Below are 15,370 nucleotides of genomic sequence, written 5' to 3'. Positions count from 1 at the left end.
GGGACATTGATAGCTCCCATGGAGGTAGGGATTAATGGCTCCGACAAGGGACATCTTTAACAATAAATCCCATCCTCCAGTGTAAAGTTACACAAGCCAAGCAAGCCCCAACTTGCCCCAACTTGGCCTCCACGAAAAGCACATGCATGAAGGAAGATGGTGATCAGGTGCCAAGCAGCCACCAACCCCTCATCCGCCGAAAAGCGCAACCAAAAGCGTTTCTTCATCCGCATCCATTCCTGAAGATAACCTGCACAGTAACATTGGGTGCAAATGTCCGGACTTAAGACATGTGACGAGGAGAGAAGCAAGTTTGAAGGCTCAAGTCTGGGGTTTGGAACTTTGGATAGCATTCTGACATGCACGAGCGCCGAGCTTGGCAGGCGGGGCCGGCCATTCTTCTACCCCACATATTTTTTTTTTCGAGCCTAAAGCAAGAGTGAAGCGTCGCATCAAGCATGTGAAATACGACCAGGAGCTCCTTTATCCATGCCGCCGAACGGTAGTCAATACCACGGTGGAGAAATCCCGGGTCGCTGGCGGAATCGCGCCAAAACACTTGGGTATTCATCAGCAGAGGCATCTATCGATCTATCTGTACGCTTCACCGAGTCTCGACAGATTCGCGATATCGTACTATGTAGCAGCACGAGTTGCCCCTTTTCGGTCGCTCCGTCGCGGTGGCGCAGGGGGTGGGTCGGCCTTCGGAGGCTGCTTCTAGCTTTGCGTGGATTCCAGCGTGCCTCGGCCAAGTGCTGCGTACAGACCCAGACATCCAAAACCCACATGCCGGGCAGCTCCTCCTCTTCCCCCCTTCCTCTCTTTCTTCTCACGCTGTCTGCATCCATTGGAAGAGTTCAATAAGATCATCCGCCGCCCAAAAGTTATTCTTTGGCCAGGTAAAGTCCACTGTCTCAGCCGCTGTTTCCCTTCTATTTCACGGTCCGCGGATACCGACCTTTTCCAGCTCTGTAGAATCCTCCTTTGGATTATTCACTTCCGCGAGAGATCATGGCCCCGACCCAAGATCCCGAAGCCTACGCCAGGACATTGAAAACCCCGCCGCCTCCTGGGTCGGCCTACTCGCTCCCAATTCCTGGCAGCGCCAAAGAAGACCGCAGTGCAGTCTACAGACACTGGCGCTTCGTCGATAGCCCTCTGCTCCAGACTTATAATCCTGAAGCCCGTACGTCCCACGACTTCTTCGAGATCTCTACAAAGAAGCGCCCCAACGCTAGATGTTTGGGAACTAGGCACTGGGATCCGGTGACGCAAACGTATGGGAAATACGAATGGATAACATATGCGGAGACGGCGTTGCGGAGAAAGAACTTCGGGGCTGGAATTGTTGAGTTGCACAAGAAAATTGGAGTCACAGAAGAGAAATACGGTGTTGGGTTGTGGTGTCAAAACCGTGCGGAATGGCAGATTTCTGGCGAGTTCTCAAACCCTCGAAGGAGAACCTTATGGCTGACTTTTTCAGATTTGGGATGCATGTCCCAATCTTTATTTACTGTTTCGATCTACGATACCCTAGGTCCCGAGACCACCGAGTACATCATTAACCATGCCACTCTTAAGTGTGTCATCACGAGTCTCCCGCATATCCCGACCCTCCTCAAGATCGCCTCCAGAGTCCCAACATTGAAGATCATTGTCTGCTTAGACCCTCTAGATGCAGGGGAGCAACCAGGAAATTCGAAAGCAGCTATTTTGAATGCTCTCGCAGCTGATGCAGGCATTCAAATCCATTATATCAAGGATGTTGAGGCGCTGGGAGCTGCATCCGGTTTGCCAATGAAGCCGCCTCGACCTGACGACCTCATTACAATCAACTATACCTCCGGAACGACTGGAAATCCCAAAGGGGTTATGCTGACCCACGCAAATGCTGTTGGAGGAACTTCAACTGCTCGAGGCCAGACAGATACACTGCCTGACGATATTCTGTGCTCTTACCTTCCTCTAGCCCACATCTACCAGCGAGTTGCAGAACATGGTGTTCTGGCCGCAGGTGGAGGCATTGGGTATTTCCACGGCGACATTTTGGGCCTCGTCGACGACATGAAGCTCCTCCGCCCTACTGGATTCAACTCCGTACCCCGCCTGTACAACCGTTTTGGATCCGCTATCCGAACAGCCGCAATTGACGCCCCAGGCTTGAAAGGGGCAATGGGACGACATGTCATCAACGCCAAGCTTGCGTCCATGAAGCTCCCCCACGGACAAGCAACGAACAAGCACTTCCTCTACGACCGCTTCTTCACGCCCAAGCTCCGCAGTGCTTTTGGCCTGCAACGAGCCCGCGGCATGGTCAGCGGCAGCGCTCCTCTAGACCCAACGCTCCACCAGTTCCTCCGTGCTGCCTTCGGAAACGATTTCGTCCAAGGCTACGGCCTAACTGAATCCTACGCCGTCGGCCTCTGCCAATACGAAGACGATTTCTCCTCCGGAAACTGCGGCGCCGTTGGCGCAGGAGTGGAAATTTGCCTCAAGTCCGTCCCGGACATGGAGTACCTCGTGACCGACTCGCCCAACCCACGAGGCGAGCTCCTGCTGCGCGGAACTCCAATCTTCAAAGGCTACTACAAGAACGAAGCCGAGACCGCGAAAGCCATGACGGAAGATGGGTGGTTTAGGACAGGCGATATCGCGGAAGTTGACTCGATGGGTCGCTTCAAGATCGTGGACCGCGTGAAGAACGTCCTCAAGCTGGCGCAGGGAGAATACGTCTCCCCCGAGCGGATCGAGAACGTGTATATGGCCAACACAAACATCGTGGCGCAAGCGTACGTGCACGGCGACTCCACGCAAGCTTTCCTTGTGTCGATCTTCGGCGTCGATCCCGTAGCCTTTGCGCCCTTCGCCAGCGGCATCTTGAAGAAGACCATCCAGCCAGAGGATCTAGATGCCGTGAAGGCCGCAGCGAAGGATATTCGTGTGCGGAAGGCGCTGGTCCAGGAGCTCGAGAAGATCGGGAAGAAGAATAAGTTTAACAGCTGGGAGAGGGTCAAGAATTGTCATTTGGAGGTTGATCCGTTCACGATTGAGAATGAGCTTTTGACTCCCACGTAAGTCCCTATCCCCTTTCTTGCCTTCTGGCTGAGATACGTGCTAACAATGAACAGGCTTAAGCTCAAGCGCCCCCAAACAGCAAAGAAGTTCCGCGCCGAGCTGGATCGGATGTACGAGGAATCACTCGCTGAAGAGACGCCGAAGGCGAAATTGTAGATTAGACCTCTCTTTTCTGCGTACTTGGCCGTTTGTTGGACATCGGTTCATGTTTGTTCATCATTGCATCGCATTGCATCACATTGTATATATAGAATACCGATTTTGAATCCTGGGTTTTGAGACAGGAGTGAGGAGAAGGAAGGCAAGAAAGAAAGAATGAGGGAAGGAAAGGAGTGTGGTAGATAGAATGAGATAGCAAAGGCGATGTTGGGTCCTTGTCCTCCTGCAATCTGCCCCTGAGCTGAGTGTGCTGTGAGGGTGTGCCAGACGTTTGAAAGAAAGGGGAAGCGAGTCAAGCGGGGTGAAGCTTGGGACTGACTCGACTCGATGAAAAGGTGAAGATTGGAAGACAATGTACAAGCACACACAAACACCCTTTCCCTCTTGAGTTCGACATTGAGATTAGATTGCTATATCATTGATATTTTCATCCTCTTACGGTGTTTGATGCGAGCTTAAACGTGATGCGAGCCAGGTGAGAGAGTCTTCACCAGTAACATCATGTAATGAGACTTCAAATTCAGAGCGAAGGAATCCGAATCTTTGGATTCAAACGATCCCGTGAGTAATCCGATGGAGAAGTCATCTCATTTGAGAAATAATCCATCAATTCCGTGTGGAGCCGCTGACGTCAAATGCGATGCCGGAGATCCGTCGAAAAAGTTAGTAACCGACATCTAGTCTTTTTAACCTTGGCCCAGCCTTCACTTTCTCCTTCCTCGAGTCTCACTTCACAAGGGCCCTCAGTCTTATGATTTTACTTTATTAAGAATTCAAGGAAATTTAGTATGCGGGGTATGAAGACACCGGACCGGAAAAACCGACAGTCCAACGCCTGCCCCTTCTCTTTTCTCTCTCCAGAAACCCCCAATCTTGCAACGCTCTCACTCAAATAATTATCGTCCCCTTGCCACCCAAGAGCGATCGAACGATACACGATTGGAAGTTTGTTGAAGAGTGAAAGAGAAGTAATGAGCCAAGTACTGTCAAAAGCCAGTCAAGACTGTACATGTAAGACGAGTAACGGCTATGTAAACACACCTAAGAAACGCCACTTCACCAGGCGCGCATCGGCAATGTGCGAGACGCGCTCCATGCAATTTTTACGAGGACTTTTCGTGCTGGGTGGAGACACGTTGGAGCGAGACGACTATGAAACACGTTAGCTGAGGGGGGTATGAAACGAGGGGTAATATGCGACTCTTGCGCAATGACTTACCGAAATCTTCTAATGATCGTTGCTTTTGGTTCTTCTTGGGCGACTTTCCGTGCATGAGGTTGTCGAAGCCGACACTGTCTTGGAGAAGATAGTAGACGCCTCCCATGATGCAGAAAATACCGAACGAGAAGATCCAAATGCGGACGACAGCCACAATGGAAGTTTGGTGTCCGTGAAGGAACCATCCGAAGAGGGTGAAGAAGGTTGCCAGAAGATCGACAAGCAAGATAGCACCGGACAGTTGCCATGAAGGGATCGAAGACCAGAAAGGACCATTAGCACGGGTGATAAAGATCAGCCAGTTCTCAGTGAGAGAGATTTCCAAGAAGACGACCTCATCGAGAACACCAAAGTTCTGGACAATACCGCCGTTCTGGCCACGGGCGATCATGGTTGTGAGAGTGATCCAAGTGCCAATGGCGAGAACAATGCCGAGGAGGATGGACATACCCCATAGCTTGGGCAAGTTCCACTTGACGGGGGTCTTGGAGAACGGCGCATTATCATAGGCAATAGCCAGGGTGGCGACATCTGCGAAAATGGCGATGAAGACGACCAACTCGATGTTGAGAGATCTGTTCAAGATGGCAATCCAGAGACCGAGGAAGATTTCCAAGTGGATGGACAAGGCGATACGATAGACAACGTAGGCGTACATTCGGTGGAAAATTTGTCGGGAAGTCTTGAGAGCATCGATGATAGCACCGAGACCAGGAGCCAAGAAGACGATATCAGCGGCAGATCGAGCTGCATCAGAGGCACCCTCGACGGCAATACCAGTATCAGCCTTCTTGAGAGAAGGAGCATCATTGACACCGTCACCGGTCATGGCGACCAGGTAACCACGCTGTTGCAGAATCTCGACGACGTTGTACTTATGCTGGGGGAAAACCTCGGCGAATCCATCAGCAGCTTCGACGAAATCATACACCTCTGAGCCTGGCATATCTCCGCCACCACCGAGACCAAGACGCTCAGCATTGTAGACGTTGGTACCGAGACCGAGTTGGCGGGAAGTTTCACGAGCAATACCGACAGCATCACCTGTCAACATCTTGATTGAAAGACCGAGAGTCTTGGCTTCGTTGATAGTGCGGGCAGTGTCATGACGAGGAGGGTCAGAGCAAGGCATAATACCAAGAATCTCCCACTGGCCTTCACCACGCTTGCGCGCAACACCAAGAGAACGGAACCCACGAGTAGCGAATTCGGCGACCTTGTTCTTGTAGGCTTGGTCGATCTCTTCAGGAATGGGGTGGTCTTCCTCGACAGTCTTCAAAACGAAAAGTGGTGCTCCCTTCACACAGATGATACGCTCACCCTGCGGTGACTCGACAACTGCCTGGACCTTCTTGGAGACGGGATCAAAGGGGTGGAATTCGATAACCTTGTACTTAGAGAGGACCGACTTTGCGCGAGGGTAAAATCGGAGTGCCTTCAAGAAAGCCTTGTCAATAGCGTCGATACCCTTCTTCTTGCGGGAGGCAGCGAGACAGGCAGTCAACATAAGATCATCAGGCTCAACACCTGGGACGGTGAAGGGCTCGGCGAGAGAGAGCTTGTTCTTGGTCAAAGTACCAGTCTTGTCAGAGCAGAGAATTTCGACACCAGCCAGGGACTCAATGGCAGATAGCTTCTGGACGATAGCCTTCTTCTTGGCGAGATAAGCAGCACCGACAGCCATGGTGGTGGTGACGACGGCGGGGAGACCGACGGGGACACCAATAATGGTGATGGCCAAGGTGTACTCGAGAATTTGGACAATTGGGTTAGATCGGTAGAAGGACGAAATCCAGACAATCAGGTTGGTGAAAATGACCAAGATCAAAAGAACCGTTCCGATGCCGTTCAAGACCTCCGTGAAATGACCAGTTCCACCGGAAGCTTGGTTCACAAGAGCAGCGGCACGACCGACGAAAGTGTTGTCACCGGTGGCTGTGATGACCATGAAGGCCTCACCACGCTTGACACCAGAAGAGGCATAACACTGATCACCCTTGTGTTTGTCGACTGCGAGGGACTCGCCAGTAATGGCAGATTGATCGACTTGGAGGAAAGCATCATCGGTAACAATGCGGCCATCTGCGGGAATGATAGTACCCTACGCACAATTCTGTTAGTGCCATTTCATTCGCGATTTTGGGCCATTGAGCTTACTTCTTCGATTTGCAGAATATCACCAGGAACAACTTCAGGAGCTTCGACCTCAAAGAGTCGTCCGTCACGGAGCACAACAGCTTTCAGGGCAAGGGTCTTCTTCAGCTCGTCCACAATGGAACCAGCTTGGAATTCTTGGATGAAACCGACCGCGGCATTCAGCAATAGCAGCGCGCAAATGACGCCGAAATCGACCCAATCTTCGAGACCTGCAGCAAGAACAGCGGCAGCCTATCACAAACGTTTTTATTAGCACGGAGCACTCGGAGGATTGTTTCACGTCTTTTCGCCTCGCAATTGAGGCACCCCAGCCGCACCCAAGCGGGCCTCTTGGTGGAGGGAGAATACATGCGGGCACAGCGGGCACAGCGGGCAGAGCTCCAGGGAGCAGGAAGTTGAAGAGGGGCGAAAAGAGAACTCGAGTACATACCTCCATGACGAATTGAATGGGGCCAATGAAGTATCCCAAGAACTTGAGAAACAGATTCTCCTTCTCTTCCTTCATCTGATTCAGACCGTACTTCTTGCGACGGGCGTGTACTTCGGCTTCTGTAAGACCAATGCGAGTATCGGTCTGGAGTTGGTCCTCTGGAACGACGCGTCCACCGCCTGGAGTGGCCTCCTCCTCGTTCTCGTCGTCCTCGGCATGGCCATCTTGGGACTCGAGCTCGTCGATCAGAGCGTCCATGTCCTCGTCTTCCTCGTCTTCCTCAACGGGTTTCGTGGCAGGCGGCGCGGCATCGTGCTTCTCGTCGAAGTTGCCCGACTCGATCTTGGTATTGAGGTGATTGGGATTATCGGATGGATCTGAGTGCGTGCCTGTCGCACCCGGTTCCGCCATGGCTGCGCGGTGGAGAGAAGCTCTGCTTCCTGCTCCGAGAAATGAATAGGTGGGTTACAGTCCGCAGCGCGGGGGTGGTAACAAACGATTGCGGGGAAAGGGCTAGAGGTAATACAATTAATCGCGATGGATGCGATTGAGGATAAAGAGCGGAGAGAAGACCGCGACGAGGGAGGAGAGCAGGATCGTCGAAGGTGGTGAAGGTCGAAGAGGAGTGTAGAGGAAGTCTTAAGCTTGGGAGGGAACTCAAGGAGGGTATTTGAGGAGCGAGGCAGCGCATGTGCCACGAGCTATCGGTTTCCTCGCTTATCATTCGACAACAGGGCCCTCTCCAGCTTTTTTGGGGGTCAGCCTGCACCAAGTGAACCGCAGGAGCGTCTGGGCGGAACGCATCCAGCGCAGGCCGTGGATGTGCTGCAGGGCAGGGCTAGGAGGACCTCAGGACATGCAAGATATTTGCACCCAGGTACGTAGGGCTTGGCTTCTCTGGCCCTGTAGTTTTACAAGGCACACACTTTCAGCAAACGGGGGAGCTCTAGCTGCTGCAGCTCCGACCCCGGTCCGAGAGCGCAGAGATTCTTCCAGCTCTGTTCCAGCAGCGCATTTGATGTGTCACGAGTGTGATATAGAAGGAGCTGCATATCCTCAACAACCCCATGGGTGGTCTCTTCAATTCATCCCATGCCCTGTACGGTACCTCGTTGTGAACGGCCACGGGCCACGCGCAGTCCCCACACAAGGATAGGGTACCCAAGATATCCCGCAGAAAATTGCCAGCCTCAGAGTATGTCGCCATGATCCCCATCTCCGATAGCTGATCCTGGTCGTTACGATCGAAATTTTTATACCGCAGTCTTGGCTCATGAACGGGGTGTTTTATAGGTTGTAATTTACGATTGTTCATTTCAAATATGAACCAAGTTTGTAGCTAAAGAGCAGATACATTTGAAGCGTTGCAGAGAGCATTGTCATTTGGCGCAATATTTTCTTAAATAACCCTGGCTTCCAATCACAGCTTGACCTGACTCATCACGCCCGCAAGAGTGGCGGCGATCATTGGCCAATTCCCAGTCCTTGGCATGGGTCGCGACGCTCTCTGATCCTCGATGACCTCCTCTCCTCACGGCACTTGGCCGCTTGGGGCAAGTAGCTTCACTTGCTGCTCGACGACGGGAAGGCCGCTGATTTGCCCCCCCCCACCTAGCTTCTCGGCAGTCCCCTCACGCTGCTTTGACTCCGTCGTTGAGAGTGGCAGATTCTGTGGGCCGCCGATAACTTAAAAACAGCGACGGGCTGGTTTTCGAACGCACCCGGGCCGTGCAAGGAATCAAGGAATCAAGGAATCGACAGGACAACATATGGTGATCTAATCCAAACTGCCCCCAGTCAACAACGTCCGTCATCCTGCAAACGGAGCTTGGCAGGAGACGATGAGAGCTTCCGTCACTCCCGTACTTTCGTATCCGCGGATGTGTGACCTGAGCTGTCCCTCTGCAACGTCGCTGAGCAGAAGCCAAGCCACCACATCACGAGAGCGAGCTCGACAGCTTATTGCCCAATCTGGCCTGCAATCATTGCTACATCCTCCCTAGCTCATAGCCACTTAAAGAATCGAGGAAAAAGAAACCACGTTCTCCACAAAAGCGGCGTGATTGACCATAGATATCAAGACGTTTGTGAACGCGTTGAGATTGGGATCGTAGATTTGTCCATGTCGGCCACTTGGCATGGAATGGCCAAGAGTGAGGTGCGATGACCCTGCCCTAAGAAGACGTGATGGGGATCAAAGCTCGAATCAGCCATCCTTTCGGCCTTGAGAAACTCAAAGAAAATGCCCCTCTGAAACGTGAAACCTTTACGGTCTGTTCGCAAATGAACCCGACCCTATGATTATTGAAGACAACGCATCTTCTCAGCCTCAGGTCATCTTGTGGGTTTCCGCCAAGGACGTTAGCCTGTGCACATCTTGATCCCATTCATTCATTGGATCTACAGATCAGCCGACGGCCGAGACAGCAAGGCTGGGCAGAGATACGTTCGCCAAAACATCAATAGCCTCGTCCACTGGTCTGAAGGTTGTAGTCTGACCGGCATTTACAACCTGCCAAGTAAAGCTTCGGGCCTTCTGAAGAAGCAGCGACATGAATTCAGTGAGGATTCGACATCTCATGCCATCCGTGACACTCAAGAAGCCTCAATGTCTTCCACGATAAGCTCCGTAGGTCAAAAGCGGAGCCATCCCCTCCTTGCCAATCCCTTGGCGATATCGACATCGTTCTCGTACTCACCAAATCATGAGATTTGAGTCTCGGGACAACATGGACCTCATTTCATGGACTACACCTTACCTCCGAGGGCGTCACCAGCTCTCGTCCAAAACTAAGAAAGACAGACGCGTCAGCGTCGAAAAACCCCAACCAAGAAGACTCCCTCGATTCAATTTTCGAAGGGCCCAAAAAGAATCAAGCCATACACAAGTCACTCTCGAGACAGCGCTAGCAGGAACCATCCACTTTGGCCTTCCGAATTCCGACCAGTCTTTTCATCTGATCTATGAGGTATTTCCAAGCCAACAGCTACTGTAAACTATCCTGCCCAAACTTTCTTTCCAAGAAGCACTACAATTTTCACGGTCGTTCTAGCGTCTGAGGTACGCCTTCCAAGAGACTACAGTAGCTAGAAGCGTCGAAGAACGCGGATGCGAGATCGAAGTCGTGTCACCGCCGGCATTTGCACCGCCTTGCCGTCTTGAACCTTGGGTCTCTGGATAATCATCTGAAGGGGACATCCATGGAGCGATATCGAGCTCTTGGCGCGGGGGTGAGGGATTTATATTAGCGTTGGGTATGATACTATTGCAGTCTCAGAGCCGTTGCTGAGGTGAGGGTTTACTTTTTAGGAAACGCTGGAGTCGTTGCAAATACCTGCGGCTTCCAAACTGTCCTCCAACATCATTTGATTACTTTCAAATGTTCTCTTTTGAAGCTAGAAACAAGTACTTAATGCTACCAGTAGCTTGATCGTTTTTAGGTTAGTGCCCTATCCTTCTCGTCCTCCGAAGTATTTTGGAAAGAAGGCCATGACGGGGCGGACTGCCTGAACTGCAGAGGTAATCTACGACAACCCCCTGCTGTGGAAACGTGAGAGGTTCACGACGAAAAGGTTACAAATATCCGATTGCAATCGATGCTGGAAAAGGAGGCTCAAAAACTTGGGAGGCGATATATTCAACATCGCAAGGCTTTTCATGCACTTCCAGATCAGTAACGAAGTCTAATGTCTTACAGATGAGAACTCGGTTTCAAAGCTGAAGCCGAATCTTCTGCTTAGGAGTCTAGTTGCACATCGCCCTCCATGTACGAAGTCTCTCTGGTACATTTAGATTAATGAATGCAGAATATCGAGTTCTAGTCTTCAGGTGAATTAAAGACCTTTTTATGTTGTAGGGTGTAGTCTTTGTCTGAAGAATTGGGGCTCATTTAATTCCAGTCAGGATATTATGTGACGTTTGGGGACGAAAGGAGCTCAAGGCCATCTAGAGACGAGTGCGAGCCAATGTATGAGGGGTCTCGAGACACTCTCACTGCGGCTGTAAATATCTGACTACTCGCGAGAGGGCCAGGCACCCTTCAACTAGCTCTTCAAGTATCTGAACAACTTTCAGAATGATGAATGCAATACCCCAGCCTCCAACATAACTTTCATCTGAAGTCCTTCGCGCCCTACGATGTGGGCTTTCCGAGACCCCCAGACCAAGTCTCGAGATGGCAACTGTTCCACTCTGCCCTGGCCATGAGAGAACCAGCTGATACAAAAATCTCACTTGAAATATCACTTTCCAAAATTAAAACAATTCAATTCTTCATCTGTGTCTATCAACCAGAGCTTCTACGCATCTAGTCGAGACAACTCTAAGAAACAAAACAAACCAAAACAAAACAAGGCAAGTTCTATCTGCTCGCAAGTCGCACAATGATCACATAAACCCATCCCTATCTTCCAAAAATACCATGACCCGTCATGTGAAAAGTGATTTACACAAGCCGTGAAGGTTTGGAATCCTGAGAGAAACAAGCGAACCCATGATATGATCCCGTAAACGCCGTCTAATGCTTAGCAGTGACCGCCTCGCCGGTGAGCTTCTCGACGTAGCTCTTCGCCCTGTTCCCACGTATTAGCCAATATCCTACTTCTCAGGACTTAGCAAGAACACTTACATATCACCCATAGCAACCATGCAAATCGTCTGCCAAACGCCCAAGCCAATACGAGGCACCACTCCCCGATACAGACCCTTAAGCCCGTTATTCTGGTAAATGTACTTCGCCGTATTCCCCACTGTCATCTTCTTCGGACGGTTCGGGTCCTCCGTCTTACTCTGCATCTCCACACGGATAACCTCAATCGGCTGGTTCCAAGCACTCAAACCACCACCCAGCCCAGACGCCAGGATTTTCTCCCAGGCATTCAACCTGCCGCCCTCCTCCTTGCCGGTAACCTTCCTGATACCCTGTTCCGCCAGTCTCGAGAGGCCGAATCTGGATCCCCAGTTCGTCATTTGACGGATAGCGACAGCATTCACACCCTTGTTGATCCCCTTGATCCCCTCCTTCCGGTAGATATCCATGAACGTGGCAAATGTACCCGGAGGCTTGACACCCGCAGCAGCAAGCTTGGTCTTGGTGATCTCGACGGTCTTCATGCAGGTGCAGAAACCCATCGTCGCGTACGCTTGTGCCACTCCGCCCAAGATACCACCGCTGATGCCGGCCGTGAAGTCAGACGCGCCGAAGGAGCGGGCATAGTACTCTCCTTCGGAGGCGACGAAGAGGAGGACTGCACCTTTGGTGGAGGCTTCGATCCAGGCCCAGGGGATGAGACCTTGGTAGACTGTGCAGAGCAGTGCACATTAACAAAACGACCTCAAAATGGCAGATGGACAAAAGCAGAAGAGAAAGGAAGGGTAGCATACAGCCAAGAACACCACCTCGACCCCATATTCTTGTCAAAGCGGTCGCGAACGAATCTCCTCGATTCGCCGCCATCGTCGTCTTCGTGACCTCCAGCGGCTGTCCCAAAGTTGTGACCTCGAACCTGTGCTCTCATCAGTCCTCCGCCTTTGCCCCTTCTCTGCGAATCGGAGCACGTACATGTTGAGGCCGGCCCCAAGCAGCAAATTGCTGAACTTGACGGGCTTCTTCTCAGGAACCGGCTTGGCTGCGATGACGGACATCGTAGGTGGTATTTCTATATCTGGGACCCTGACCAAGGGATAAGGGTGCTTCGTCGCAAAGGATTGTTGTTGCTGGAATTGGAGCTATGCTGTGCTTGGTGTCCTTTTTTGCTCAAGCTAAATGCGTCGACGTTGGGGTTCGATGACCGAAGCTTATCTTGCTGGCTTTGTTTTGCTTTTTCCCTTGTCAGCATCAGGCTCAACCGGCAAACTGCGTAGCTCTAGATAAATTCGTTGGCTATATCTGAAGGGCGCGGTTGCAGGTAAGATTTGACCTTGCAGCAAGATTCGATACGGGTTTGGTGTTTGGAATTATTCTTCAACGAGGCTCTTCCGTATAGGCTACAGGGGCTGCGTTTCCCAGTTGGTAAAGTTGTTGTCTTGTTGGGCGGCTTGAGCCGACTGTTGGATCGCTTCGTTCAACACCTCGGCATTGGCCGATCTGCCTGCATGTGGGTCAAAAAAGGGGATGTTGATCTTCATGATTTTCAAAGATTGTACATGCTGGGGGGGGGGATCTTCCAATGGCCGGATTAGTTGGGATTGGAAGAGGAAACGCCTTGCGATGCGAATGGCGTCCCTGTCTTCGGATGATTTCCAAAAAAAAAAACAAAAAAAAGAAAACAGCTAGATGCCATTTGATGGGTTGTCACACCACTCACTCACTCAAAACAAAATCTGTGCTTGGCAAAGACCACATCCGAGCGAGTTCAAGGGGCGTCAACGAGCTCATTGAATGAAGATCTAAGGACGGAAGCTTATTAGAATACGAAAATGCAGTTCAGTAGGCAGGTATGGCTGCAGAAAAGCACCAGCACGCTGAGATAAAGTACAGTGAACAGTGCTATTGCTCCCAATCCCGTCTATGCCAACCCTTTTCGTACAATCACAATCTAGCGCCCCGACCCCATCCCTCTTCCACACCTATTCTATTTTTACAGCTTGGCTCCGACGATCTCAGCCCACTTCTCTGTTGAAAAGGACTTTGGTCGTTCGATTGGAGCGCCAACTGCGCGGTCAATGATGAGTTGAGGAAGGACACCAATGGCACGGGAAACACCGAAGAGAACGGTGTAGTAGTTAGCCTCAGTCAAGCCGTAATATTGGAGGAGAACACCAGAGTGCTGTTATCGAATCAGTGTCATATTTTCTCGAGGGATAAATTCACTTACGGCGTCTACATTCGGATACGGGTTCTTGGTCTTTCCGTGCTCCGTCAGAACACCTGGAGCGATCTTGTAAACCTGGCTAACCAGTTGATACATCTTGTCATCCGGGAGATGTTTCTAGCAGCTGTTAGTACTTTTCTGATGGAAAAGGAAGCATTCTTACCTCGGCAAATTCTCTCTGAGCCATATAACGAGGATCGGTCTTGCGGAGAACAGCATGTCCGTAACCGGGGACGACTTGACCAGCCTTGAGTGTAGACCAGAGGTAGTCCTTGATGGCTTGATCACTCAGATCATTGCCAATGGCAGCCTTCATTTTGGTGAGCCAATTCAAAACTTCCTGGTTGGCGAGACCGTGGAGAGGACCGGCAAGACCATTCAGACCAGCGGCGAGGGACAGCATAGGAGAGCTGAGAGCACTGCCAACCAAGTGAGTGGTGTGGGCACTGACATTACCACCCTCATGATCAGTGTGGATGGTAAGGTACAGTCTCATCAGCTCAACGAAATCCTTGTTCTCACCGAAACCCAATTGGTTGGCAAAGTTGAAGCTGTAATCCTTGTCTTTCTGGACAGGTGCGACCTTGCCACCTTTGAATACGTTTTGGTAGATTCTGGCAGCGATAGTTGGGAGCTTGGCGATCAAATCCATAGAGTCCTCGAAAGTGTGTCCCCAGTACTCGGTCTTCTTCATTCCTTTGGCGTATGCTTTCGCGAAGGCAGATTCGTGCTCCAGAGCAGTGACTGCAATGGAGAATTGGGCCATTGGGTGGAGGTCATTCGGACAGCGGTCGATAAGCTCTTCCACGAACTTGGGAACTTCGGAGCGGGCGGCCCACTCAGCGGAGAGGTCGCGGACTTGCTGTTCACTGGGAACTTCACCAGTCAGGAGAAGCCAGAAGAGGCCTGGGGAATCAATTAGCAGATTACCGGAATATATCTCTTATCATTCCTCACCTTCCGGCAGAGGCTCCTGTCCTCCAGGAGCCTTTGGCAGGAGCTCCTGGCATTCTGGAATTGTCTTTCCTCGGAAGCGGATACCCTCCTCGGCGTCGAGAACAGATCCCTCCCAGACTAAAGACTTGATACCACGGGCACCGCCATAGACTTGGTCGAGAGTAACCTCGCCAACAACTTTCGATCCGTAGTCCCTGGAATTTATCAATCCCGTAAATTTTGGTCCCCATTGTCAATGCTTACTTGCGGAGCTTCTTTATCTTCTCAATATTCTCCGGCAGTTGTTCGGCGAACCGCTCCTTCAGGGTCTATCACAATTGTTAGTTGGGGCCACGATTGAGACCGAAGGAGCTTCCGCACTTGAGTTTTCGACGAAGAATAGCATCGCAAGCCATTGAAGGCAGCGGTTCTGGCATTGAAAGCTGGAGCGGCGAGGGAAGACCGCAAGGCCGAAGAACCAAGACGGAGCGCTGACGACATTGTGGTATGGAGTTGGGAAAGCAAAGAGAGGAAGATGGGTGTTGAAAAAGATTGGAAGGACTCCCGGACCAGCGGAAGCT

General features: G+C 51.4%; 4 protein-coding genes across 4 annotated transcripts; 1 reads left to right on the top strand and 3 right to left on the bottom strand.

Annotated features, from left to right (window-relative positions):
• Positions 1–1,011: 1,011 nt before the first annotated feature.
• On the top strand, positions 1,012–3,231 carry K444DRAFT_645103 (acetyl-CoA synthetase-like protein; the record flags this gene model as incomplete). Its single annotated transcript, XM_024885049.1, has 3 exons — positions 1,012–1,435; positions 1,484–3,071; positions 3,129–3,231. The coding sequence occupies 3 exons, from the start codon at positions 1,012–1,014 to the stop codon at positions 3,229–3,231; spliced, it is 2,115 nt and encodes a 704-aa protein (XP_024733266.1).
• Positions 3,232–4,275: 1,044 nt separating this feature from the next.
• On the bottom strand, positions 4,276–7,871 carry K444DRAFT_616186 (plasma membrane ATPase). The gene is made up of 4 exons (XM_024880877.1): positions 7,041–7,871; positions 6,611–6,841; positions 4,454–6,554; positions 4,276–4,384 (listed from the first exon to the last, which is right to left on the bottom strand). Exons 1-4 carry the CDS (start codon positions 7,449–7,451, stop codon positions 4,338–4,340), a joined length of 2,790 nt encoding a protein of 929 aa, XP_024733265.1. The 5' UTR covers positions 7,452–7,871; the 3' UTR covers positions 4,276–4,337.
• Positions 7,872–11,557: 3,686 nt separating this feature from the next.
• Positions 11,558–12,684, bottom strand: K444DRAFT_645101 (putative mitochondrial DNA replication protein YHM2; the record flags this gene model as incomplete). The annotated part of the gene is made up of 4 exons (XM_024885048.1): positions 11,558–11,612; positions 11,669–12,341; positions 12,424–12,545; positions 12,602–12,684. The coding sequence occupies 4 exons, from the start codon at positions 12,682–12,684 to the stop codon at positions 11,558–11,560; spliced, it is 933 nt and encodes a 310-aa protein (XP_024733264.1).
• Positions 12,685–13,619: 935 nt separating this feature from the next.
• Positions 13,620–15,290, bottom strand: K444DRAFT_632778 (mitochondrial putative citrate synthase; the record flags this gene model as incomplete). The annotated part of the gene is made up of 6 exons (XM_024883518.1): positions 13,620–13,808; positions 13,857–13,970; positions 14,017–14,759; positions 14,811–15,004; positions 15,054–15,118; positions 15,171–15,290. 6 exons carry the CDS (start codon positions 15,288–15,290, stop codon positions 13,620–13,622), a joined length of 1,425 nt encoding a protein of 474 aa, XP_024733263.1.
• Between the last annotated feature and the right edge of the window lie 80 nt (positions 15,291–15,370).

The sequence above is a fragment of the Hyaloscypha bicolor genome, assembly GCF_002865645.1.
Source record: "Hyaloscypha bicolor E unplaced genomic scaffold K444scaffold_118, whole genome shotgun sequence".
NCBI classification, from domain to species: Eukaryota; Fungi; Ascomycota; class Leotiomycetes; order Helotiales; family Hyaloscyphaceae; genus Hyaloscypha; species Hyaloscypha bicolor.
Note: the sequence above shows the minus strand (reverse complement) of the source record. Positions and strands in the feature narration are given on the sequence as shown.